This window comes from Danio aesculapii, chromosome 4, assembly GCF_903798145.1.
Source record: "Danio aesculapii chromosome 4, fDanAes4.1, whole genome shotgun sequence".
NCBI classification, from domain to species: domain Eukaryota; kingdom Metazoa; phylum Chordata; class Actinopteri; order Cypriniformes; family Danionidae; genus Danio; species Danio aesculapii.
In genome coordinates this window covers 54,467,612-54,495,529 of record NC_079438.1, presented here as the reverse complement: position 1 = coordinate 54,495,529, position 27,918 = coordinate 54,467,612, and the positions used below count along the sequence as shown (strand labels likewise).

General features: G+C 34.8%; 2 protein-coding genes across 2 annotated transcripts; one reads left to right on the top strand and one right to left on the bottom strand.

The window, feature by feature from the left end:
• The first annotated feature begins 63 nt into the window (after positions 1-63).
• On the top strand, positions 64-6,199 carry si:dkey-14d8.1 (zinc finger and SCAN domain-containing protein 12). Its single transcript, XM_056456093.1, has 7 exons — positions 64-235; positions 832-1,028; positions 1,112-1,201; positions 1,289-1,384; positions 1,479-1,589; positions 2,213-2,366; positions 3,496-6,199. The coding sequence occupies exons 1-7, from the start codon at positions 202-204 to the stop codon at positions 5,169-5,171; spliced, it is 2,358 nt and encodes a 785-aa protein (XP_056312068.1). The 5' UTR covers positions 64-201; the 3' UTR covers positions 5,172-6,199.
• Positions 5,898-27,651, bottom strand: zgc:113263 (uncharacterized protein LOC503753 homolog). The gene is made up of 20 exons (XM_056456127.1): positions 27,435-27,651; positions 25,231-25,424; positions 25,039-25,134; positions 23,129-23,224; positions 22,351-22,461; positions 22,142-22,265; positions 19,957-20,361; positions 19,430-19,676; positions 17,567-17,745; positions 16,816-17,041; positions 16,039-16,181; positions 14,327-14,576; positions 13,575-13,693; positions 12,930-13,173; positions 12,733-12,839; positions 11,711-11,960; positions 11,495-11,604; positions 8,999-9,257; positions 8,762-8,913; positions 5,898-7,277 (listed from the first exon to the last, which is right to left on the bottom strand). The coding sequence occupies exons 1-20, from the start codon at positions 27,463-27,465 to the stop codon at positions 7,273-7,275; spliced, it is 3,348 nt and encodes a 1,115-aa protein (XP_056312102.1). The 5' UTR covers positions 27,466-27,651; the 3' UTR covers positions 5,898-7,272.
• Between the last annotated feature and the right edge of the window lie 267 nt (positions 27,652-27,918).

Below are 27,918 nucleotides of genomic sequence, written 5' to 3'. Positions count from 1 at the left end.
TCGTGCACTTTTAAACACGTACAAAAGCGCGGAATATTGATCTACATCCGGTAACTTCCGGTTTCCCGGTTGAGCGTTGTTGTTCGTTGCTTCGGTCAACTTCACGACAATCGTATACCGTCTATTATGATTTAATCAAGTGATGCGAGGCGATCTAAGATTGACTGAAAGACAATTATAAGTTTATTCCAACATCATATAATGGATATCCTTAACGTAGAGAGTCGAGAGCCGGGTGAGTTTCATTAGCTTATGAGCTAAATGCTAAGAGAGTGAAGCTAGCACAACCAATCCTATTAAAGTTACTCGCACCTCACAACTTGAGCACATTTCTTTAGATTATTATTATTATAAAAAGATCCTTATGAATGAAAGTCGCACTTAATCATTTTAATGGATGTATGTGGAACTGTATTACTGTGGAAAATAATATAGGAATGTTTCTGCTGTATAATGACAGAATATTCACAAACTAACTATAACGTTATCTCTGTTTCAATGCCATTTCTAATTGTAGACGTTGTTTGTTGTCATTAAAACAGTATTTAAGGTATTATTTAAAATTCTGCAGCATGCATGTATGCATGCAAAGTAAAAGTACAACACAAAATGTGGAGTTATATAAGATTTGCACACCTTTTTATGTTTTATCAATCATAAGCTCCAGATTTCTTTCTAAAAAGTGGCATTGGATAACATTGGCTACTCTCTTTAAAAGTTCACAGACTTCTAAAATGATCTGCATGGATTCATTGCAAATCTGCAGATTCATTATTAAGATGTACTGTCTGTGATATTAATCTGCAACACTTTGTTTTTTTCTCTCCTAAGCTCTCCCTCTCTCTGCCCTTCGTCTGGTTGTTCCACCTCTCCGGCTGATGTCAGCATTTCTATGGCAGGTGATTCAGCGGCGTAATGTGACACAGTACGGGAAACTGGAACAATTTGTGAATCTGGTGACAGAGAATGTTCCAGACATCATGAGTCGGAGTCTAGTTAATAAGCTAATTTTTCACATGAGGAAAAAGGTAATTTTTTTGTTGTAATGTTATTATTTATTATATAAATCTATTAAGCCCCACTTTTAAAGAGATTTTTTTTTATTCTTTAGGTGATTTTGGAGCTTTGTCTGAAAGATAAATTGCCAGATCTGTGGATCATTCAGGCACATCTGGATTCTCTTCGAAATCTCACTCACAAAGTAATTGATTTTGTAATCACACTAGCTGTGTACAAATTGTCTGCACTGCATAAGTAATCAACAATATTTCTGCTTTGTATTTTGCAGTGTAAAGATGTGGAAAGTGAGATCATCAATAACAAATTCATTCGAACGGTGCACAGCATTTTAGAAGACACAGAAAAGAAAGAGAATTTCCTCCAGGTTAGATTTACTCACCTTCTCCTTTTCCCTTCATCTTTCTGTATAAAGCATGCGTAAAAATTAGGTATTTTCCACGTTTCATACCTGTCTGCAGCACATATTCCCTGTTGAATACGGTTCAGGATATGATGCAGTTTTACAGAGTCTTGCATGGGAGTTTCTGTCTCGGGTGGAAGATCTGCTGCCGGTGCCCAACCTTAAAGAGGTGTGTCCTCAATCCATAATGCGTTACCCAATTTACAAAGCATACATAGGGAAGTTATAACCAATTTAGAATTATTGTGAAATATTTTACCTTTTGCACTGTAGAGATTGCTCTAATTTTGTTGTACTGAGTACTCTGTAGACATGGGCCAGTATAGGATTCTGATGATATAATAACCTTGGTATTGTGATTACTGCTCTAAAATATATTCTTTTTAAATGTCTGGGTAAAAAACAAAAACTTTTCCCCTTTGAAAACAATATATTTTATTTTTTGAAAGATTTATAATATTTTGGAGCAGTAAACATGTCAGGCTAAATAATTCTAATGAGTCATTGACTTCTGCTGTCTTCATTAGTTTCAAAAACACTCATTTCTTTACAATTTAAAATGGCATCTTAAGATTATTTTTCTGCTAAGGATGATGTTGTCCTATTAAAAAATCTTACACATAGCTTAGGAACGGTATTTCAGAAAACTTTGGCGGTTTTAAAACCTTGACTTTTCCAATACCTTGAAAACGGTTATCATCCCATGCCTAGTACTCAGTAAAGTAACAATAAAGAATCTTTAATCTAACATGCAAAAATGAAAGGTAAATCTGATCTCACGAACTCTTTCAGACAGCTTCTCGGCTCTGCGGTGGCCTCTCGATGATGGAGGAGATCGTGCAGCCGCTCTCAGACCCAGCTGAAATCAAGGATGTGCTCCAGCACTTTAAAAGCAAAAGACTGCACACAATAAACAATGAGGACTCTCCGAGAGTTATCAGTGAAAGTGAGCCTCACCGTTTGTTTGCTTTTTGTGTATTTAACATACAGAGATTTACTGGCAAAATAAAAAGGTTAGGAATGTGTCGTATTTACAAAAAAAGATATCTCAATATATAATTTTTGAGGGATTTGTAATGATAGTATTTATGTTGCTGTTTTCAAAGCCACTGGCTCTGTCAGCTCAAACAGTGTTAAAAACATTAACAGTCAATACGTTTACATCAATAGTGTCAAACCAGAGGGCCACAGCTCTGCACAGTTTAGATCCAACACACACCTGCTTAACAGTTTCTAGCAGTTTTGAACACCTTAATTAGTTGGATCAGGTGTGTTTAATTATAGAGCAAAACTGCAGAGCTGCGGCCCACCAGGAATCAAGTTCAGACCTCAGATGGTTTACATCAGGGGTGTCCAAACTCGGTCCTGGAGGGCCAGTGTCCTGCAGATTTTAGCTCCAACTTGCCTCAACACACCTGCACGGATGTTTCTAGAAAGCCTAGTAACTGCTTGATTAGCTAGCCCAGGTGTGTCTGATTGGGGTTGGAACTAAACTTTGCAGGACACCGGCCCTCCAGGACCGAGCTTGGACATGCCTGGTTTACATGGACATCCAGATTTAATGATTCAGACAATACTCCGATTAGGAATGTACTTATGAAAGAGCAAAGGAAGCCTGATGCTGGAGAATTTATATCCACCATTGTCTGTTTGCACACATAACATGATAAATGAACTGCATTTGAAGTTGTCAAATTAAAAATGAAACATCACTGACATCATTGTTGATGCATGGCACTTCACACGATATCTTGGATAGTGCCGTGTGGTGACGTAATAGCATTAATAGATCTACGTACTACACAATGTAAAACGCTAACATTAATACATACCTTTAGTAATTCTGGTGTCTTATTCAGATTAATGTAAATAATTTGATTACTGATGTCCATGTAAACAGTCACTTAAAAAAAATAATCGCACATCTCTAGTCTGAGACATATTTAAAAAAAATAATAAAGGTAATAAATATAGGGAGAAATGTGACCTGGACATGTTTTTTTTTACTCAGCCATAAACCTGTTAAAGGTACTGGATTTAATTAAAAAGTTTTCTTTTTCTTTTCATCTGAACAGTGTCCATTCCCTCTGCAGCAGAAGTAGTTTGTTTGCCTCATCCAATCCCGCAGGAAACAATCTCCCCTACCATTACCATCGAACAAGAGGAACCTCTGCCTCCCACTTCCATTGCACAAGAGACAATTATCATTGAATCCGAAGCCACAGAGAACCAATCCGAATCTGATCACGCTGCCATCGCCATAATGAGCCCTTCTCAGAGCTACACAGAAGAAGCAGAGACTTTAGCCGTCAGTGAGGAGTTCGCGACAATAGAAGAAGCAGAGGACGGCTTACAACAAGAGGAGACCCTCTGCGAAGAGAAAGACTCGGGTATATGTGAAGTCCAGCAGATCTATCTCACCGCTGACGGCTCTACGGTAGTGGTGTCGGAGTTTGATAATGAAGGAGAGGAAGTGCAGTTTCTCGAGCAATCAGAAATGGTGGAAACGCCTGGTGTGCGGCAGGTCAGTTTAGAGCAGTGGATTTCAGAGTTAACTGGAAAGGGAGTCTCGCTGCCAGTTTTGCCTCCGACTCCTGTTGAGATCGTGAGGGAGGAGACTATCTTCGTTCCTGTCATAGAAAGACCGCCATCTGTAAAGTCCATCATACACAGGAAAAGCAGTCCACCTAGAGCTGCGGTATCCAAAAAGTCATCAGCAGCCTCTCCATCTGAATCTCAAACAACACAGGATGAGAGAAGACACGCGTGTCCAGAGTGTCACAAAGAGTTTCGTTTCGAGTGCCTGCTAAGGAATCACATGCGCACACACACTGGCGAACGCCCGTTCCAGTGTTCGGACTGCGGAAAAAGCTTCAGGTGTCTGAGTTTCTTGACCAATCACATCAAAACACACTCGCTCGCCAGACCATTCAAATGCTCGCAATGCATCAAGACTTTCCGCAAGAAAGCCGACCTCATCAAGCACATCCGTGTGCACACTGGCGAAAAACCATACAAGTGCACAATCTGCAGCAAGAGCTTCTCCCAAGGCTCCTATTTGAAGATCCACCGCGAATGCCACACCTCAGAAAACCTCCACCAGTGTCCTCACTGCGACAAGAGTTTCCCGACAGCGTTTAAGCTGTCAATACACGTTCGCTACCATTCCATGGAGCGGTCGTACAAATGCAGCCAGTGTGGGAAGAGTTTCATCTACGCCAGCCTGCTCAGAAGACACAAAGGCTACCATGCAGGCGAGCGCCAGTATCTGTGCTCCATCTGCGGCAAGTCTTTCGTCTACATGTTCGACTTGAAGAAGCACCAGCGCAATCATGAAAGACCCAGACTTAAGATCCCGTGCACCCTTTGCCACAAGACGTTCGCAGGACCAGAGATGCTGAGATGCCACTTGCGTATACACACCGGAGAGCGGCCGTTCCGTTGTAAAATATGCGGAAAGGCTTTTTCTCAGATTGGAAACATGAAGAGACATGAGCGTGTGCACACTGGCGAAAGACCATTTACTTGTGAAAGATGCGGAAAGACTTATAAGCACTCGTCGCATCTGAAGAACCACATGCTGAGCCATACGGGCGAGCGGCCGTGGCAGTGCTCCCACTGCGGAAAGAGCTTCAAGTTCGCCGGACCGTTGAAGAAGCATGAGAGGACGCATCTTGGGGAACGAGGGAATCGCAGAAGAAGCTACGACCAAACTCGGGGCCGTGCGAAGCCAGATCCCAAAAGCCCCTAACCGATCATCTTGAATCTGCCCATTTAAAGTGATTAGTTAATCGTGTAGCTCATCATTGCTTTCAAAGATAACATGTTTTTTCAAACCTTGCTTGTTTAGGCACTTTTGTACTTTACATAGTTGACGGCATTTATGTTGATAGCACTTAAAGGGATAGTTCTCTCAAAAATGAAAATTAGATGTTTATTTACTCACTCTCAGGGCCCCAAATGTATTGTAGATGGATTTCTATAGTCTTTAGTTGAACATTAGAAGATTTTTATCTGAATATGTGGCGCTTCGTGATATATAAAATGGTTAACTAGTACTTTGATGGTTGCTAAAAAAACATAGAGGTGAGACAAAAATAATACCTATGGGTCCTATTGAAGTACTAAAGTCAATGAGGCAAGATTATATGTCTAAACATTACCTTTAATCCAAAGTTTGATGAGGCAGTTGATTCAGATTATTCAGTATTAAAGCTATTTTTTGCCTGCTTTTGTTTTCTTTTTTCTCTCAAAAACCCGGCTAGCTGTTGACTCCTAATTTATGAATCACCAAGGACCAGTTTTAGCTGAATTATTCTTCAGTGTTGTACTGAAAAAAGTCACCTACATTTTAAATGGCCTGAGGGTTTTGTAAGTTAATAGCAGATTTAAATCTTTGAGTGAACTAACCCTTTAAGTCCGGAAAGCCTGTCATGTTATAATCATTGTGTTTTCTCAATCATGCTGGACAAAGAAATAGAAATAAATAATCTGTTTATTGCACAGTAAAATCCCTAAACAAAGCAGTGTTGGATTTAAACCATTGTTAATGTTTGTCTTGAAGCATTATTTGTCTGGCACAACTATAATACTGTTCACTTTTCCATCATTGAGAATGCATTGTATTGTTATATACAATTGGCTCATGCCAGTACACATTAGATATACTCTTAAAAAGAGATGACGATGTGAGCAATGAGCTTTGGCATTATCCTGTGTAACAGTGACGTAACATTTGTATAATGTATATATTAAAATTTGTAACATCTAGCAAACGTACTTTAAAAGCTGATTCTTTCCTGCCAAATGGCATTTCTTCAGTGTTTCCTGATTTGTTTTATGATACAAATATACAATATAGGAATTTTTATGAACGATTATGCACTCGGATGGCAGAAAAGGTCTGAAACAAGAAGATAAAGATTGATTGAATCCAATGAAAGAAATTGCTTTCAAACGCAAATCGTTTAATTCCTGTTACTTCAGTGAGATCTTGAATTATGGATGCATTAAAAAAACCACGTTCTCTTTAATAGACATGCGCTGCCGTTCAGACTAAAAGAATGGCAAAACATTCAGTAAAATGACTAGTAGGCAGCTATTTACTTCACATTTCAGTGTTTTTTTCCACAGCAAGCTTTTTTGTTTGTTTGTTTGTTTAAATAATAGACGTATTAACTAAAACAAGGCTAAATCTGAGCTGTCAGTGAGAATCTAATAGACATCTAACAATAGTCCAAAAACAGACTAGTCATCAAATACACAGAATAAACAGACTTCACTTGTTGTCATCCATTCCTGTGTACTGGTTTTGGTCTATTGTTTATTAGATTTTAACTGACAGTCTAAGTGTATCCTTGTTTTAGCCATGACATCTATTTTTGGATGTCTTTTAAACACAAAATTGCTTAGTGGGTTAGCAGTCTGTGAAATAATAGCTCCAAATTCTAGTTGAATTCATAGTCGACAACTTTTCCTCATTTTAACCATGTCTTTGCTTATTTTGCACTACACCAATGCTGCCGCTGAGTCTTTTTACTACTCAGTGGGCGTAGTGGCAGTCACTTCTATAGTAACATCATGCATATCCTCTTTAGTTCAGTAGATCTCTAAATTTAACCACGTGACCCTCTGAGACAGCACCATTAGACAAATGTCCTTAATATGTAGAGCTATGCAGGGTCAGTGTGCACGTTTCTGTATGTCTGTTGATTGAGTGTGTTCTTACTCCATTCTCCACAGTCCACATGATAGAAAACACCCTCTGTTTACACCGTCTCATTGGCTCAGATATTCAGAAGAATGTCTTGCTCTGTCTCCAGATGTCATTCAGATGCATTAGTTCAGCATCGTCAGTCTGAAACAAAAAGCAACAATATTTGTTTTATTAACAAAGGTTTTTGAAATATCGACAGACCATTTTGAGGCATGTGAACCAAAACAACGGTCCCAACGTATTTCCTGTTTTACATTTTTAATTTCTATAGCTTCCGAGAATCCAAAAAGAGCCACATATTGATAATGTTATGATTAAATTGCCTCTTGTTACAGTTCTGAAATAGTTTGATAACAAGCAGGAAATGTTCATGGGCCAATGACATGACCACATTGAAATGGTCTATATATAAATATCTGTCTTTATATATTTCTTGGCACAAAAGTAGTTTTGGATCTGGGTCAAAGATGAAAACATTTAAAGGTAATATTTAAATAAATTAACATAATTCCTGTACATTAGAATGTTTCTTGTTTTACTTTTAAATATTTACGCAGATACATTTTTACCATGATTTAAAGAAGACACCAAGTAAAATGTAATTTTGTGTCAGCTTACATACAAAAAAAAAAATCAGGCATTTTTAGAGCAAGAATTATTTGATAACAAAATAAAAGACTAATGCCTGATTCACATGGGGCTTCAGCGTCAATGCTTGACATAGGGCGTGTTTGAAGCTGGGGCTGACGCTATTGTCATAGCAGCGTCAGCCAATGAAATTTATCTGCAATCGGCTACTGTCTGAGCTGGGATATTTGCATTAAGCAATCTAATTGGCTGATGCTTCCGTTGGCGCTTGAAAAGAAATTCCTGACTTCTGCAGAGAGCAACGCCACTGAAGTGGCAATGACGGATCCACAATTTTGCTCGCCAACACTTGACATCACCCATTCAAAGTGAATGGGAAGCGTTGGCGCTGACGCCCTGGCATCACAGTGCAGCCCCTAAACACTCTAAGTTATTGTATTTTGAAATGATTATATTTTGTTACTATCCTTCAAACCTTTCAATTGTACCCATTTGTCAGCAAGAGAAGAATGATCACCTGTTCTTTTATGTATCTGAATAAATAGATGTCAGAATAAGTTTGATATATTTAAAATCTTGTTTTATCTGACTATATTTTAGGTTTCAACCGGAAACACCGGTGAGATTTTAACAAAGTATATTTACTAAATATTAATGTAAGAAACTAATAAAAATCTCTTAAATCTAGTTAATTCAGCAGGTTGGCGCCTAAAGAACTGCAAAAATAATGGTGTTTTGCTTGATTACAGCAGTAAACAAAGCAGCATGATGTCAAATCTAGCAGGATTTTATTGATTTCATAAACTACACGGCATCCTGATATTTGCATATTTAATTCAGGCAAACTTTAGCATACAACCAAACACTGCATAACCAAAAAATGATAGAAAATTGAATACCCTGCAAAATAGCATTCAAGACTTTTTAAGGGCCTTAAATTTCTGTACAATGATTTATCAACTTTTAATACTTTTTAAGACACCCTGTTTATGTCTCCTTTTGGTGTGAAATTTTACATCTAAACAGTTGAGATTTACCTGAGCTCTGTGCTTTTGCAGACCTGCTTGGGTTTTTCCTCCAAACTGCCTTTGTCTCCTGAACTGTTGTCTCCGTATCATCTAGAGGGTATTTCTTGAATATTTTATTTAACTGTTTGTAGAACTTCCACTCCACCTGCTCACCTTCATTCCTATTGGATGAGAACACCAAAAATGACAATTCTTCCATAGTTTCATATTTAAATATTCCACGTTCAGCACTGCTGATGTATTTACCTGTAATTATCAAGGTGTTGGCGGTAACTGGCCTTCAGTCTTTTGATCCTGGAGCGACACTGTTCATCAGTCCTGCTGTAGCCTTTCTCAGCCATAATCAACGCGATCTGCTGGAAAACAGGTTTACGTTTGACGCAGCCTTTCAGCCTCTCCTGGATGCCATCGCTGCCCCATATGGATATAAGAGTGTGTGTCTCACTATCACCCCACGCCAGCTTTGGCCCGTCCACGGTGAGAGGTTTGGAGAGAGCGAGGGAGTCTGGGGATGCAAATACATTTCACAAGTGTAAAGGGATGAGAAAAATTAAGCTTTCTAAAGGTTCAAAACAATGAAACCAATTGCTTTGCAAAATGATTTACACCATATGCTAGGGACACCTGCTGGTCAAAACCATGTAAATGCAACAAAAACTCAAAACCTGCATAACAATTGAACCAACATATGGACTGTTTTCACATTCCCAGATTTCTCAGTAGTGGAAGTTGACGTAAAATTTGGGTAAACTTAGAGCGCAGTGAATGGGAGAGTACAACAAATCCTATTTTACAATGCTATTTGCTCAAATAAAAGGGAAAAACTCCTTGGTGTTATCAAGACTTTCAGAAAAAGGGAAAAAAATGTGTGAGACTGATCTCAGAAGAAAAAATTATGTCAAATGTACTGTCCTGCCCCCATAGATGCCGCATTAGAAACACCTCACATAAGCAGTCATTGGTTTTTGTAATTTGATGCAAAGATAATATAATACATATATCATACATTTTTATAATACATAAAAATGTTCATACGTTTTCTTTTAAATCTAAATATTAAATACTCAAGCATTTAAGATGCTGATGATCAGTGGTGTAGTCGGGGCTATACGCACGTATACTCAGTATGCCTACTTTTTGCCACTAGCTCTTTGGGTATTACGACTTCTGAGGATCAATAATTGCGTATACCCTCAGTATTCTCACTTGTTTTGCTGATTAGACTTCCCTAATTTACGTGTATTCGCATCCCTTAACTGTATACCAAGTGTTTTTTTAACTCTCATCTTAATTTGCTGCAATTGGTGCATTTTTGTTCATATTTTGCGCCATTCCCTGCCCCTGACGACCACAGCAGCGGTGAGAAAATTTCGTGAGTTTTTCAAAGTCTGAATGATGTCTCGCTGAAATGTTCAGGTAAAATAATAAAATAGCATGGGCGGGTTGGGTGGGTAATAGTACACCACCTTTTTTTTAGAACTACACCACTGCTGATGATTCGTTAAATGTGTCGTAACAGTCTTGTTTAAAGGGTCCATTGCGAACTTTAAATTGAAAGTATAACCTATAAATGTCCTTAGCTCATTATCTACTATCATACGGTGTCTGAATAATAAGCGGTCTTTTATATATATTCAATGCTTGTATATTTCTTCCATGGGGGGTTCTGATAAACAGGCCAACAAGAGACTGTTAAATGATATTATTCCTTTTCATTTTCACAAATGTCTCACTAATAGTTCTACAAACTAGGGCTGCACAATATATCGTTTCAGCATCGATATTGCAATGTGCACATCTGCAATAGTCACATCACAGGATATGCGATGTTGAGTTGAACATCAGCAGTTCAGAATACATGAGAATTGTGTATACTGCGGAGATTTAAACATGATGAGTGAAAGTTTACCATTTGCACATGTTTTAAGGCCTGACAGAGTTCAAAGTTTTCAGGCACAAGACATTTTACCCCTTTGCCTATTTAATAACATATATTTTATTGAATTATTTATACAGTAAAGACTTTTGCAGTGTTATTTTACATAGATTTTTCAAAATCTGTACCTGAATACTATTTGACTGCCCTGAAAAGCATAAAACACTATTTACTATCACTATTTATCACACTTTTATTATTGCTCTCATGTATTTATCTATGTTTGTAATTTGATTATTACACTACATGCATAATTAAGTTACCTAAAGAATTTTCCCAATCTCAATCAAATCTAATAAATTCCTTCCATCTGGTGAAATTGTATATACTGTATATTGCAATATTTATCGCAGAAAAACGAAATATCACAATGTCCTATTTTTCCAATATCGTGCAGCGCTACTACAAACTCATAAATCTGATCCGAGATCCAGTAAATTTGGTGAATCGTATTAATGTGGATTTTATGATATTGTTATATTGATTGCCCCATATTGCAGAACTATTGAATTTGCTAAATTTTTTAAACAGTTATAATTTAACAACGCCCAGTTTACTGGAATGAATGATGTGACTTTGTCAATTTGATACATACTCTGAACCACCGATTCACACCAAAAGATTCGTAAGGTTTTAAAGCTTCATGATGTAATGCATCGAAAGCAGCCATTACTGGTAAAGGCATCATCAGCAAATAAATGACATTTTCGAATGTCTCCAGATTAATAAAGACAAATCCTGTATTTATCTATTGGATCATAAAAGTAAAATCAATTAATTAGTGTGACCAGTTTACAGACAGATACCTGAATCCGAATCAGTTATGGATTCCAGCTCACTGATCTCCTTGTCATCAGACGTTCTGTCCTTTAAAAGAATCTTTTCCAGTTGATCATAAAATTTACACTCCTCCCTGCTGAAAAACACATGAATATATTATATATATTATCAGTTTTAGTACTACACTACATATTGTTTATGCATGCAATTGGAGTATACAATACTAGTCCCATCTCGCTCACCCATCGTAGTAGAACTGGGACTTGAGTCTTTTGATGCGCGAGTGGCACTGCACACCTGTTCTGTTGAAACCCAATGCAATCATTCTCTTTGAAATATATTTGTAGATGTGCCTGTTTTTAGGGCAGGACATGAGGCTGTGCTGCACACGGTCATCACCCCAGATCTCCAGCAGGGCCTGTGTCTCCCGGTCTGACCAGGTCATTTTCCTGCCCGATTCAGATACGGCTACCATGGCTGTCTGCTGGTATTCTGAGAGGTTGAAGAGTTTTAGGTTAAGGAAGAAACAAATATCAAAGGAATACATTAAAATGGAACTCAATTGAAAAACACTGAAATGAAGCCTTTTTTTCGGATGATGGATGGATGGATGGATGTATGTATGGAAGGGAAGTAAGGGAAGCAGTAAGATGGATTGATAGAATGGGATGAAATAGGATGAGATTGATTGTTGAGGATGGAATGAAGGAAGGATGGATGGTAGGTTGGTTGGTTGGAGAGATGGATGGATGGATGGATGGATGGATGGTAGGTTGGTTGGTTGGACAGATGGATGGATGGATAGATGGATGGATGGATGGATGGATGGATGGATGGATGGATGGTTGGATGGATGGATGGATAGACAAAACCAAAAAGGACAGAAAGGCTGAATGGATGCGTAAATGAATGAATGACATAGTAAAGAGATGGGAATGCGATGGATGGATGGATGGATGGATGGATGGATGGATGATTGAATGGATGGATGAATGGATGAATGAATGGATGGATGGATGGATGATGGATGGATGATGATGAATGGATGGATGGACAAACCAAAATGGATAGAAAGGCTTCATGGATGAGTAGATGAATGAATAGCATAGCAAAGGGATGGGAATGCGATGGCTAGATGAATGGATAGGATTGGACAGGATGGAGGAATACATGGATGGATGGATGGTTGGTTGGTTGGTTGGTCGGTTAGAAAGATGGATGGATGGATGGATGAATGTATTGATAGATGGATGGAGTCACAAACCTGCATCCTGGTCATTTTCTTCAAAGACATCCATGGAAAAGGCCTCATCACCCAGAACCTGCTCCAGTTTATCATAGTACTTGCAATCTACAATCTCTTTGCCACATCTAGATGAGAATAATATGGAGGACATTAGTAGGTCTCAGATAAATGCACTTTGGCTTCAACATTTCATCCACATAAAAATAAAAACTCACTTTTTTCTTTCGTAACACTGGCGGAAATTCTTGCTCAGGTTCTTGATCTTCCATCTGCACTGCTCTGGTGTTTTGAAGAATCCCTGACTGTTCAGTTTCTCTGCTATATCAGCAAACACGTGGCTGTTATGAACGGATGCCCTCAGGGCTTCCTGCCCCTCATCATCTGCCCAAATGTCTATTAGAGCCACAGTTTCAGACTCTGACCATGACGTTGTCTGGTCTGCACTGCTGCCTTGGGATTCTGACCGAAGCAAATAATAAACATTTTTAAGGATTGTCAAAATCTGGCATTACCAGAATAAGATATTTTTTTATAAGTATGTTTATTGGAAATATACATAACATTATGTAGAAGGTAAAAAGTCAAAGAGTATCAGGACATTCATTTTTTAAAAACAATTAGCAAAAGAAAAATAATAATAACAATAAATAAATACAATAAACAACCCCCCACCCCCATCACATATATGGTTTAATTGTCACAAATTTTCACAATAGGATATTTCAGCAAAAATAACCATGCAACATATACACCATGTATACACAACACTATATTTCTTTTTCCAGAATTACAATGTAAATAATATATTTTCTGTTATACATCCACATCTACAAACTACAACCAAAAAGCAATGAAAGTACCTGATTTGATGCCGTTGTCTTCTTCATTATCTCCAGACGCTTTCGACGATGCATTTCTTTGAAAAATATCTTCCATCAGATCATAAAACTTGAACTCTACTCGTTCAGCTTCAGGTGAACTGCATAAAAAAATTAAACATGCACTAAAATCATGTGCACACTTTTTGAAAGACTATATTTTCTGCTTGTGCCGTATTCAAAATTGATATACAGTTGAAGTCAGAATTATTCGTCCTCGTGTAAATAGTTTTTTCTTTTTAAATATTTCCCAAATTATGTTCAACAGAGCAAGGATTTTTTCACAGTATTTCCTATAATATTTTTTCTTCTGGAGAAAGTCTTATTTGTTTTATTTCGGCTAGAATAAAAGCAGTTTTTAATTTTTTTAAAACCCTTTTAAGGTCAGTATTAGGCAATATTTTTTTTCTATTGACTATAAAACAAACCACTGTTACACAATGACTTGCCTAATTACCCTAACCTGCCTAGTTAACCTAATTAACCTAATTAGCCTTTAAGTGTCACTTTAAGCTGAATACTAGTATCTTGAAAAATATCTAGTGAAATATGATGTGCTGTCATCATGGCACAGATAAAATAGATCAGAAATGAGTTATTAAAACTATAATGTTTAGAAAAATATCTCCTTTCCGTTAATCAGAAATTGGGGAAAAAATATACAGAAGGGCTAATAATTCAGACCTCAAATGTATGATTGTGATTGTCTTATTATTTGGAGCTTGAATACTGACCCGATGCTGTCCCTGCACTGCCGGTAGCTGATCTTGAGTCGTTTGATTCTGGTGTGGCATTGCTCAGCGGTGCGCAGGTATCCGTGTGTGTTCAGCTTCTCTGATATGTCAGAGTAGATGTGGCCATTGTGAGGGCAGCGCTGAAGGTTCTGCTGGACCTGCTCATCGCCCCATAACTGAAGGAGAATCAGCGTTTCGGCATCAGACCAGGCCACCTTCTTTCTATCATCCATACAGTTCATTGCTGTTTCTGGGTTTAGTAAAAATTGGAAAGTGACAAAGTGAACACAAGAACTAATACAAACAGTTTTGTGCTTAAAATGTATGAATGCACCGTTTTTCTTATTTATATGATTGTTTTTGCATGATTCTATTCACTGAGATATGTATATGGGCTGAATAATATATTGTTTAAGCATCGATACTGCAAGGTGTGTATCTGCAATATTCACATTGCAGGATTAAAATATTTAGGGTTTAAAGGTTAAAAGATAAAGCTTTTTTAAATTATTTATGCAATAATGACCATGGTTTTTAAAATTTGATCGTTTCATTTCTGTACTTGAATACTGTTTGACTCCCCAAAAGAAACATTTATTTAACTTTCATTTTCACTCTGTCGTGTTTATATGCTTTTAAATTTATGATATTTTATGTAGATGTTCAGCATCCCAGATGATCTAAACAAATAGAGCTATTCAAATGAAATTATATTCATTTCTCAATATATATCGCAACAAATCAAAATATCGCGATGTCAGATTTTTCCAATATTGTGCAGCCCTATATGATATATATGTATAATGTGGTGATTATACCTGTGTACAATATACAGCAAACAAATGATATGTGTATGTACAATATCTCTCATTGTTTGTAATATATACAGTCAAGCCTGAAATTATTCATACCACTGGCAAATTCTGATTTAGTTACTTTTATTCCACCAGCAAGTTTTTTGGATTTCTTTTTGACCGGAAATGTCACAGGCTAAAGATAATAAAATGATAATAAAGATAAAGATAATAAAATGATAATAAAGATAAAGATAATAAAATGATGTACAACAGGCATTTGAACAAAAACTTTAAGTCAGGGGTTAAAGTCCTTTGCCAGGAGTATGATTTTTGTTAGCAAAAGACTGAGTCTACCTTGATATCTTTCTTTATTATATATATATATATATATATATATATATATATATATATATATATATATATATATATATATATATATATATATATATATATACATTTTCTTGATCTTCATTATTAAAATGCATGGATGGCCATTTTTTTATTTTTTATACGTAAATAAAAAAGTTTAAAAGGTATGAATCTCCATCCACTGAGGCTGAAATGGCAAGATCGAATTAAGCAGAATGTTTGCTCACAGAGGCTGCATTTATTTGATCAAATATCTAATATAAACAGAAATATTGTGATTTCTTCATATGTAAATTTATTACAACGAATGTAATTTGTCCCTGTAATGGAACGTTGGATTTTCAGCATCCTAACCCCAGCATTGTATGCTGATTTGGTGCTCAGAATTATTTATTATTATCACTGTTGACATGTTTTGTAAATGCATGTATGTATATAGTGTCACTTTTGATAAAATGCATCCTTGCTCAATAAAATAATCAATTTGAAACCTGACGGACTCTAAACAAATGTACAAAATAATAGAAAGCAATAAATTAAACAAACCTATTTCTTGATACTTGTACACCTGGTATTCAATATCAGCTGACTCCTCCTCTTTGATCTGCGATGAACATGGTTCTTCATTAGCCATGATTCTCTCCATCTGTTTATAGAATTTAAACTCTGCTTGTTCTTTGCCCTCAGTACTGCAAAAAAAAAAAAATCAAGACAAAAACACTTTCAGTTATTGAAAATGTCCAAAAATCTGTGCTAATTGATAACTGAGTTTTGCTTTTTTTGCATCAGGAAATTTTAGTCAAAGAAAAAAAAAATGTTGTACAGTGCTCAGCATAAATGAGTACACCACATTTCAAAAATGAACATTTTTATCCATTTTTTAGTGAATATAGGTCAAATTTTGACCAACAGATTTATTAAATATATATGTATATTAAAATAATATTTTAGTCACCGAAAATCTTTAGAAATTGAAAGATAATACATTTAATTTCATGTAAAATATTGGAAAAAATGACAAACTACAACATTTCAACAAAATTTTATATATTTTTTGCTCTTTTTAAATTTTTTAAATTGCTCTTTTTAAATTTTTTATTTAATATATTTCCCTAACATATACATTTGAGCTACTAATTTTGGCCTGTTATCTTAAGTTATTTTGTTAGATTAGCTCCAGATTTGGCTTCAGTACTGACTAAACTAATGTATATGCACAAATATAATATTGTAAAGCTTCCTATAGAAAAAATGAATCTACATGAGATTTGTGAGTGGTGTACTCATGCAGTATAGGTATGTTATACATGTTAAATCACTCACTTTTTACTCTCATGCGCCTGTTTAAAGCACAACTTCAGTCTCTTTACTCGACTCTGACACTGCTCTGCTGTCCGGATGTAGCCGTGAGTTGACATCTTTTTGGAGATCATGGCAAAGATGTGTCCGTTCTGGAGAACCCCTCTCAGCTCTCGCTGCGTTTTGTCCTCTCCCCAGATCCTGATGAGCGTTTGCGTCTCCAGGTCTGTCCAGGAGATATTCTTGGTGCCTGGAAAATTACAATGTGGTAAACAATATAGTAAGTTGCACAATGTACAGCTGAAGTCTGCATTATTAGCCCTCCTGTATATTTTCCTCCAATTTCTGTTTAATGGAAAGAAGATTTTCTCAACACATTTCTTAACATTATAGTTTTAATAACTCCTTTCTAATAACCTTTGCCAAGCACATAATATTTAACTAGATATTTTTCAGCTTAAAGTGACATTCAAAGGCTTAACTAGGTTAGTTAGGCAAGTCATTATATAACAATGGTTTGTTCTGTAGACCATATTGATAAAATTGACCTTAAAATGGTTTTAAAAATATTAAAAACTGCTTTTATTCTAGCCGAAATAAAACAAATAAGACTTTCTCTAGAGGAAAAAATATTATAGGTAATACTGCGAAAAATTCCTTGCTCTGTTAAACATAATTTGGGAATTATTTGAGGAAGAAAACTGAAAACTATATTCACAGGAGGGCTAATAATTTCAACTGTATTGTGTTCAATATGTGCAGGGAATCTAAGTACCATCGAGTCCAGCGTGACTAAGAGCTTCCCAGTCAGTGTCATCTTCTGCCTGCTGCACTGAAGAGTCCTCTGGAACACTGACGTCATTATTATTGTCTTCCTGTTCTGCAGAATCTTTACCGCAGAGAATTTTCTCCAGAACATCGTAGAACTTCCAATCCGCCTTCTCTCCTCTCACACTGTGCACAAACAGAAAAACATGCTCACAATTAAAGGAAATAAAACCAGATCAATCAGAAAAAAAAAAGTAGTTTACTTATTTTTGAAACCTTTTAAAGATTTATATACAGAAAGTTTCATTCATTCATTAGTTAATTTGTTCATTTATATTTTAGATATTTTTACCATCAGTGTAAAAAATAACCTATTTTTTTGTGGAACGTGTGATACTTTTATAGAAGGATTTTTTAATGAATAGCAAGTGCAAACCAACAACTTTGTTTCCGTGTCACATTTGGATCATTTAACACATGCTTGTTGAATAAACGTTTAAAAAATTTAATGCACAGTTATTTTTAGTTTAGTTTCGTGTTCTGTTTATGTTAAATTGCAGTTTCTTGTGCAAAATTTCTAGGGTTTTCTGTCGATTTTAGTTTTCAATAGATGTTTTTGTTGTTTTTGTTATTTTAATTTGAAAAAAATCCCGAAAAAAATCCTGAAAATGTTTTTAAATGTTGCCGCGGCAACTGAATGAAATATAATGAGTTTAATTATTTATTTTATTTTACAATAAAAGGAAATAAAACAAGATTAATCAGAAAAAAAGTTGCAAAACTTTTGAATTTTTTATTTTCAAGATACATTTTAAAGATGTATGTACTGAACAGAACAATTGAATTAATTAATTGATTAGTTTATTTATTTAATTTTTATTTTCAGCGTTAAAAATATAACATTTTCTTCAAATTTCTTCTAAAAAATGAAATGTACAGTTATTATTAGTAACATTTTCTGTTTCTGTTTAACTGCAGTGAAAGTTGTAGACAATTTCTTGTGTTTTATCTTTTTTTGATATTTTAAAGAGCACCTATTTTACCACTTTTTCAAGATTTAATAAGTCTTTTGTGTCTCCAGGACGTGTCTGTAAAGTTTCAGCTCAAAATACCCATCAGATAATTTAATATACCTTTCTGAATCTGGGAAATTTGAGCTGTTAGGACATTGTAGCTGTTTTTGTTGCCTGTGCCTTTAATGCAAATGAGCTGGTTCTCCCCGCGCCTGTCACAGCCACAGAGATCTGTCTGTATTGCTTTTGATGCATGTAGTCTTCATGAATATAAACAGCACAGTGACCGACAAGAATAAAGTAGATCTCTCTTACTACAGTAAGAACTTTCCCAACAGTTATTTGATATATTTGTTGTTTATTTAATTACAACTTTTCTGCAACAATAAGTCACACACAATGTCGTTATAAAGTTTGCACGTGTCTGTCAATCAATTCGGTGGGCGGGGAAACCGCACCCCTATGTCACGTTGGCCTCAAAATGGAAGGGATTTGGATCCTATTTTAACGTCAAGAAATTTCAATCACTCCAATATGACAGTGGACACACTATACCTACACACAGTTCTGTCCAAACAGCTCACAAAAGTTGATTTTCATCATAGGCGCCCTTTAATACATCATGATAAAATTTTAAATGCTGCCTAGGCAACTAGATAAAATGTAATAAGGTTAGATTTAATTTTAAGTTACAACATTTAACTAACATTGGACTATATAGCAACATTTCTTTAAATTTAACGCACAACAATACCAATAAACCCCCAAAACAGTAGTAAAGTAAAGTAAAGTAAAGTAAAGTAAATAGTGTCTAATTTGTTTACATGGACTTTAAATGCACTTGTAAATGAACTCACATGCTATCGTGGTACTGTCGAAAGCTCATTTTCAAGCGTTTTATTCTGGTGTGGCACTGCTCTGCTGTTCTGGTGAAGCCTTTCTCAAACATCTTCTTAGAGATGAGGTTAAATATGTGGCGGTTGCGAGCGCAGTCCTTCAGGCTCCGCTGGACGCTGTCTTTTCCCCATATATCAATAAGGCCGAACGTTTCTTCCTCGGTCCAGGGGACTTTTGAAGCATCAGAGCTCTGGTAGGCAGACTCCTCTGTGTAAATAAAGCAGACAAAATGTAAATCCCTTGTAATACACGAAGAAGATTATTATTAGTTGAAACAAGCCTATTATTAAAGTCAGTATTTCTCAACCACAATTGAGAATTAGTTTTGTCTATTTAACCTGGTGTGTTTTTGTGATGACCTGTTATGTATTAAAAATGACATTGTAAATGCTCATTGAGAATTAGTTTTTGTCAATATCGCATATGCTTAGTAAAAAATGAATAACAAATAAAAATAAACAGACAAGTATGGATTTATTGAACTGACCTGTGTATGCCCCCAAATGATTGATAAATGTGTATTCTCTGGACGTGTCTGCACTCTCATCTCTTTTCCTTTTCAATGATCTTTTGGAGTACTTTGTGCTCTGCGTCTGGTTCAGCTCTTCCCCAAGAGAGCCGTCATCATAGTCGTCCCTCTTTCCTGTGGAATTGGCTCCCGTGATGGGCCAGTTTTGATCATTGTCCTCTTCGTGCTCTCTTTCCTCCGTCTCAGTTTTTAATATGATCTTTTTAACCGTCCAGCCATCAGACGAGGTTTTAGAAGCGTGTCCATCGTCTTTGTCTTGACCATTTAAATCAGACGGGTCTCCAGATTCAGTGTGATCGCTGGAAATGACGACTCGAACCAGCGGTGGGAGGGACTGAGATGAAAACGTACAGTTGTTGCACTCTGCAATAGGGAAACGAATTAAGAATCAAAGTACGATCGGAAAAATAAAGGTACAGTATAAGTAGGCCCACACTAAATCTGTCCACACAGAAATCTGCAGATCAATCATAATATTATTAATATGAAAGAGTTCATTTGATTTATTTACAATACAGTTTGTAAAGTAATATTTTCTGTCTTTTAGTAGATATATTACATAAGAGACTTGCTTTGTTTACTAAAATAAGTGGATCTAATAGGATTTGCATTGTAAACATTTAATGGAAGTTAAAATAGTATCACTCTTTATTTCATATATTAAGATTTTAGTTACGCTACTCCCAAAATTATTCCACATAAATCAGCAGATTTTTTACTAAACTTTTTTAATAACTCTTACAAAACAAAATGTCCACAGATTCAGTCTGGCCCAAATTATATGTAAGTAATAATAAGGTGAATATGAACAAAAAATATATTAATTTAAGGGGATGGTGAAGGGCATGGTTTTTAATGCACTAAATTGTCAAATAAATGTATTAGTGATATTTTTGTTGTTTAATTATGTTTGGACATTTAAAAAGAGTTTCTGTTGTAGAAGTTTTGATTGATTTTAAGAAAATACACACATGTTTATGCAAAAAAATAAAAATGATCCTATACTATCACCAAACCACAGTTAAGGTTTCATCTTTGAAACTGTTATCTTGTTATTCTGAACGTATAAACCATCTGGTTTGCTCTTAGTGCTGTTAATTCATTATATCCATACAAAATAAAAGTTTGCCTTAACACGTGTGTGTGTACTGTTTCAGTTTATAATGTATATAGAAACACACACATAAAAAGATATCCAGTGCTCAGCATATATGAGTTCACCCCTCACAGATCTCTCTTTTAAATTACTAATTTCTATGGAATATACATTATTATATTTGTGCATTTACATTACATTAGTCAGTACCAAAGCCAATACTGGAACTAATCTAACTAATCTAACTTCAGATCACACCACAAAATTAATAACACCCAAATGAATATGTTGGGGGAAAATATTAAATAAAAGTTAGAAGTTAGTAGAATATTTGTAGTTTGTGTTTTTATTTTTTGCAAAAACTGGCTTGAATTTAAATGTATTATCTCTCTATTACCAAAGACGTTAGGTGACCAAGCTCATATTGTAATGGATATAACCATTTAAAAAATCTGTTTTGTTTAAATGCACCATAATTGATTGGTGCTTTGTTGCATTCATGAGTGCTTGTAGTTTGATTATTCCATGTTATGCATGATTTGCTCTCCTGCAGAATCATCCCAGTCAATCAAAATCGGTAACACTTTAGAGACCAATTCTTGTTGCTTATTAGCATGCATGTTATTGAGATATTGGCTGCTTATTAATACATATAAAGCACATGCTCTGTATGATCCTATTCTACACCCCTAATCCTACCCAATACCTAAACTACCTTAATAACTATTAATAAGAAGGAAATTAGGAGTTTATTGAAGCAAAAGACAAAATGGTTTGCTAAGAGCGAGAACTAAACCTTAAAATAAAGTGTGATCAAAGATTTTTTCCAAATATAACAAAGTATATCGCAATATATATCGCAGACAAACAAAATATACATATATATATACACATATACATATATATATATATTAAACTTTTATTTTGTATGCTGTTAATAAGAACTACTCACTCTTTCACAAATGCAACTGACTGTAAAATCCGGCCTGAATTCACACAATGCATCTGATATAATCTCTTACATAGATAAGGCGTGTAAAAAATTACCACTGTCTTGAAGATTTTCTTTAGCTGTGTGGTGTTCAAGAAGACTCTTCATTTCCTTTGGGACTGAAACTGAATCAATGCAATCGTCCAAAAGAGACGGACATGTCCTGAGCCAAGAGACTGTCTGAAGAACAAAACCAGGCCAATGGTTACACAAATAACATAGCAAAAATGTTCCGTTTCTTTACTAAACTGGTTTTTTGATGTACCTCTGAAAGATCTGGGACAGACACCATGCGATCCAGTTTCAGGAGGAAATCTTCCATCAGCGCATGCAGGTTTTTGTCAAACTTGGGTCCATATTCTTCCGGGAAAACATTCTAAAATTGCATAGAAATAGGGAGTAAGTTATTTATTTTAAAGATACACGAATAAAAGCAGATAAATTAAGTGTGGTTGAGTAGGAATACATAATATTTATCATCTAAAATTAAAAATTTTATGTAAGCTGCCTTATCGATCTACAAAACTGACTCTTATTTCAAGTTTGTCACCCACGTTGCAAAAACACAAACAAAAACATGTCTTGATATTTTAAAAGTCAATAATTCATGAAAAGCCATAACTAAATTAATGAAAGCAAATAAAATGTGTGGGTCAGTTTAACTTTATAAGATATTTTATCATACTTGCAAGATTGCATATTTTTACACATGCATATTTTTTCCCAATTATCAACACGTGAGCATGATCACAAATGTGAAGTTCAACAAACAAGTACATAATATTGAGTTTTTGGGGGGGTTACCCAAGAAAACTTCTTCAAACCAAACCAGAAAAGAACATTTGCACAACCTCTCAGCAACCTCTGCTGTTTTTTTCCTGAATTAGTTTTTTTATTAATATTGAGTCAGTGATTCATTCCTAAAATTAAGTTTGAATCCCTCAATTCAGCAGATATCTTTTCAATTTAATGTTAAAAAAATCCATGCAAATATATTTGATGATATTACACCCCCCCCTAGATAGAATATATGTGTTTCCAACCTGGAAGTAATGCTCTTTCTCTTTGGGGTTGCTGATAAGTGTCCGGACGAGGTCCAAAAAACATGCCTCAGATTCCTCCATGTCTTTATCAGCAAACTGCAATGTAAAACAGCAAACATCTATATACTTGATCATTTTAAATAGCCACTGACTTCGATGGTATTTGTTTTTTCTAATACGGATGTCAAAGGTTACCGGTTTCAAACATACTTTAAAGTATCTTCTTTTGGTGTTCAACAAAACAAACAAAATCAAAGTGGTTTGGAGCAAGTCAAGGGTGAGTAAATGATAACAGAATGCATCTCTTTAATCTAAGCACACACATTCAGGGCTACTTAGGGCTGTGCAATATGCCAATACACATCATATAGACAAAATAAAAGTCACAAACTACATTGTTTATTGTAATACTTTTTCAGAACTTATAAGAGCACAATATCATATGCTATTACTGGGATTAAACAGAAACATGCATAACAGCATCGTGAGAAAGTTGCATTTTGCATTTTATTTAGTAATGTTTGTATTCATATGTTGCACCAGTAACCATTAGTTTTTGAAAACTGTTTTATATTTTAGTAATATTTATTTTATTTTTAATGAAACATTTTTGCCATGAAGTTCTAAATAAAGTGAGAAATATGATCACACATAAATAAGTACATTTCTGAGTATATACTTTAAAATGTGAAAAAGAAATAGTGCTTTAAATCAGAACAATATTGGCTATTGATTGACTGAATTTAAAGAAATGCTACTATATCGTAATTATATATATATATAGTTAAAAAGATATAAGATGACTCGTATTCCGATATCGGCCAGCCCTACAACCACTAAATGCTTTGCTTTTATTGTGAATTATGTACAAACATATAAATCTCACAACAATTAAAAAAATAATAATAATAATTAAAACAAAACAGAGTATATTAACCGTATACAAACAAAGTATAAACAGTTGCCAAGGGTAAAAATAAAATAATAGATAAAATAATAATAAAAAAACATGTTTAATTAACCTACGTAAATTTACATAATGCTTCATATGTTTTTTTTAGTATTTCTGTTACACAGTCACACAGGGTAGTTTAAACCATTAAACCATATTGTTTAATGTCTTTTATAAAATGCACACAATTTGGCTTAGCTTTAGCCCATTTTTTTACATGAATATGATATTTTCTAAGTAATGGACCCTTTTCACGAGACTATTATGATGCATTTAATGGTCGTCAGCATCTTAAATCTTTGAGATGTTTTTATTTATTTATTATTTATTTTACTTATGTATGTACTTAGCAGGCACAGGACGTCAACATGAGATCAGATTGACGTTGTACCCCAACGTCGGGCATTTTGTTTTTGAAAATTAATATAGGGTTGACGTCAGAACCTAACGTCAGGTCAACGTCAATGTCCAATGTCCAACCTAAAATCAACCAAATATCAACTTCTAATGATGTTACAGCTTGATGTTGTGTGGATGTTATCACTGTGACGTCTATCAGATGTTAGATTTTGGTTGCCATACCTGATGAATAAATGTTAATATTTGACGTTAATATGATGTTGGATTAAGACGTTGGATTTTAGTCACTTTCCAACACAACCTAAAATCAACCAAATATCAATGTCATGTGACATCATTATTGGACTCTGGCTAGACCTTGAATTTTGGTCATCTGACGTCACAACCTAAAACTAACCTAATATAAACGTCTTATGACGTCATGTGCATATCATCTTTGCATCAAATTACTAAAAAGAAATGACCAATTATGCGAGACGTTTCTAATGCAGCATCTATGGGGGGTCCATACTATTAGCTGTATAAGTAAACAAGTTGTACTTTTTGAATCAATTCACCGCTAAATGAGTTCCTAAGCATGTTTTTTTACCTTACTGACCTCTTTGTTGACCCGAGGACGGCATAATCGCTTCAGGTGAGGTTGAATCTCTTTCAGACTTCCCTGATGTTTACCTCGACAGAGCTCCAGAAGATGCTGCACAGAGTAAGAGATCAAATCAATGTCCTGTTTTAAAACTTGAAAATCCAGTTTCTTGAAAAGCCCGATCTGTTTTCGGGTGACATTTCCTACCCTCGCTCTTAAGCCAAGTATCAGCTGGGCTCTTTGGTGGTGATTTAGAAGCTCTGGTATGGTCTCTGTTACTAGGCTCACAAACTCCTCCAGCATCCCATAATGCTTCACCTGTCTGCGCTCAGTCACCTGCCACATGGCCGCGGACAGTAACCTCAATGGAGGAATTATGAAGCTCATCAGTGACAGTGGGTCTGGTATGAAAACAAGACCATAAGAAAACACATGATAAATCTTTTAAAACAAGTAACAAACAAGAAAAGCACTAAAAATAGCAGCTAAAGTTGAATTATTTTAATATGCAATGTTTTTGAGATCAATGTTGGGAAAAGTTACTTTTGAAAGTAATGCATTACAGTTGAGTTACTCCCTAAAAAATTAACTAGTTGCATTACTTAGTTACTTTTTACAGTAATGTGTATGCGTTACGTTACTTTTGAGTTACTTTTTCATACCTGCTTGAGGCTTGATCTCTTTCAGAACTTACAGGGTTTTTTTTCTTCTTTTAATTAGAGAAGCTCTGCAATTAACAACACACTGTATAACCTACACCTTCATTTACCTTTAAAAAAAATAATAATTAAAATATATATATAAAGATTTTAGCTTCTGAGAACTTCCTGATGCTTTATATGCCATACAGATTAATGAAAGCAATGTGTTTGCTACTTTTGTATTTTTGTCTTATTAGTTCTGTAAAATCACTGTCCATTTAGACTTTAATTCCCTTTTCTTCCATGTGTTCAAAATAATGAGAATACTTCCATCACAGAAATGTAAGGCTCTGCCATTTTGGTTTTTGTCTGTTCCTGCAGGGAGCTTATTTTCTCATTGTGCGTAATTCAACATGATTACACTAATTTTAGGACAGTATAAATAAATTTCAACAAGAACAAGAACAAGTAACTTAAATTACATTTTTTAAAAAGTAACTCGAACATTATTACTTAATTTTGTAATGTGTTACTTTGGTCGTTACTTAGAAAAGTAATATCATTACGTACAGTAACTAGCGTTACTTGTAATGTGTTGCCCCAAACACTGCTTGAGACATTGAATGAATAAAGTAAATAAATAAAAATCATGTTTTAAAAGAATTAAAACACATGATGAATCTTTTAGAACAAGCAACAAACACAAAAAAGCACTAAAAACATGGTCTGAAAGCAATTGAATTTATACAAATATCTATTTTTATTATTATTTTTAATTATCATTCAAATTATCAAAGTTGAATTGCTTAATTATGTAATACGTTTTTCTATTGTGGCATTAAATTAATAGTGTAAAAAAAGGTATGCAGATTTATTTTTCAAATAATATCAATCTTCATGCATATGGGGGCATTAATATTGATTATAATTTTTTTTTATCTCAAAACAGCCTTAAAATATTAGAATTACACTGTCATTCTTAAAAAAACGAATAATTAGAACATATTACGTGATATCGAAGTATTTCACAGCACTTTAAAAATACTTATAAATGTCTCTGTCAATGTTTTTAAACTATTTTATTTGATTTACCAAAAGTCACACGAATGGCAATTTCACATCTGTCACATCCATAATGCCGAGGTGTCACATCCATAACGAAGCTTTTTTCTTATAAATGCAAAAGTATTAAATAAAATCAAATCAATGATGTTTGTGCTATAGAGAGCCACTATTATCCTTTCGATTAGCATCATTTCTTTTGGATTGTGCAATTTAATTCACAGAATTTCAACAAAGTATGCTGTATACTGTAAACTTGCAGACTTTTTTGGTCACATCCATAATGCATGTTTATTTTCCTCATTTAAAGTACAAAACATGTTTACAGATTATTTTTTTTAATCCTTTAACTCTATGGTCAGTTGTTCTGGAAAATATAAACAGATGTTTCAATATAATGTTAACATATACTTTATATGCCAATTTTTGTTTTGAGTTTTTTCTGCAAATGTCACATCCATAACGCTGGAATCGCTCATATATATATATATATATATATATATATATATATATATATATATATATATATATATATATATATATATATATTTATACACACACACACACACACGCACACTATATATATATATATATATATATATATATATATATATATATATATATATATATATATATGACACAGTATCATTTTAAAAACCATATGTGACAGTAACATGAAACAACAAACAGGGAAATGAATTGACTTACCTTCGATTTTGTTGGTCCACAGCGCTTCCATTGTTTACAACTTCAATCAAGTTTAAGCTAACTCTAAATGAATATATTCAGCAGTCGACTGACATAATTCAGAGGAAACGCGCTATGAGGAGGAATACTTTTTCATTTCGACGCGTTTTCCACCTGTCCATTTCGCAGGTTTCAAAACACTGGACTGAACGACACAGATTCCGGTCTAATCCGCTTTGGTCTGGTCTACAGTGAAATTCTAGTTCTCCCTCTGGTGGTGCAAAACCACATTATGCTAGTTTTGCGAGACCATCTCTCAATTCCTGCTCTCAAACCAGTTTCCTTTCATACCTGTTATGTACGCCTTTTACAGTTAATGTTGTTGAGTCTAGACCAGTCTAGGACGGGGGATTCAGAAACATTATGGATTTACGTCCATATTGCTAAAGAATATATCAAAGTATGGAGACTTTTATTATGAAGTATATGTCGGCGGATTTGCCTA

Coding starts and splice junctions, on each gene's coding strand:
- zgc:113263 (XM_056456127.1), bottom strand. CDS start 27,465: ATGGAAGCGCTGTGGACCAACAAAATCGAAG. Junction 25,135..25,230: donor TACTTGGCTTAAGAGCGAGG/GTAGGAAATGTC, acceptor TACTCTGTGCAG/CATCTTCTGGAGCTCTGTCG. Junction 17,042..17,566: donor TAGTCACGCTGGACTCGATG/GTACTTAGATTC, acceptor GTAATTTTCCAG/GCACCAAGAATATCTCCTGG.
- si:dkey-14d8.1 (XM_056456093.1), top strand. CDS start 202: ATGGATATCCTTAACGTAGAGAGTCGAGAGCCGG. Junction 236..831: donor CGTAGAGAGTCGAGAGCCGG/GTGAGTTTCATT, acceptor TTCTCTCCTAAG/CTCTCCCTCTCTCTGCCCTT. Junction 2,367..3,495: donor TCCGAGAGTTATCAGTGAAA/GTGAGCCTCACC, acceptor TCATCTGAACAG/TGTCCATTCCCTCTGCAGCA.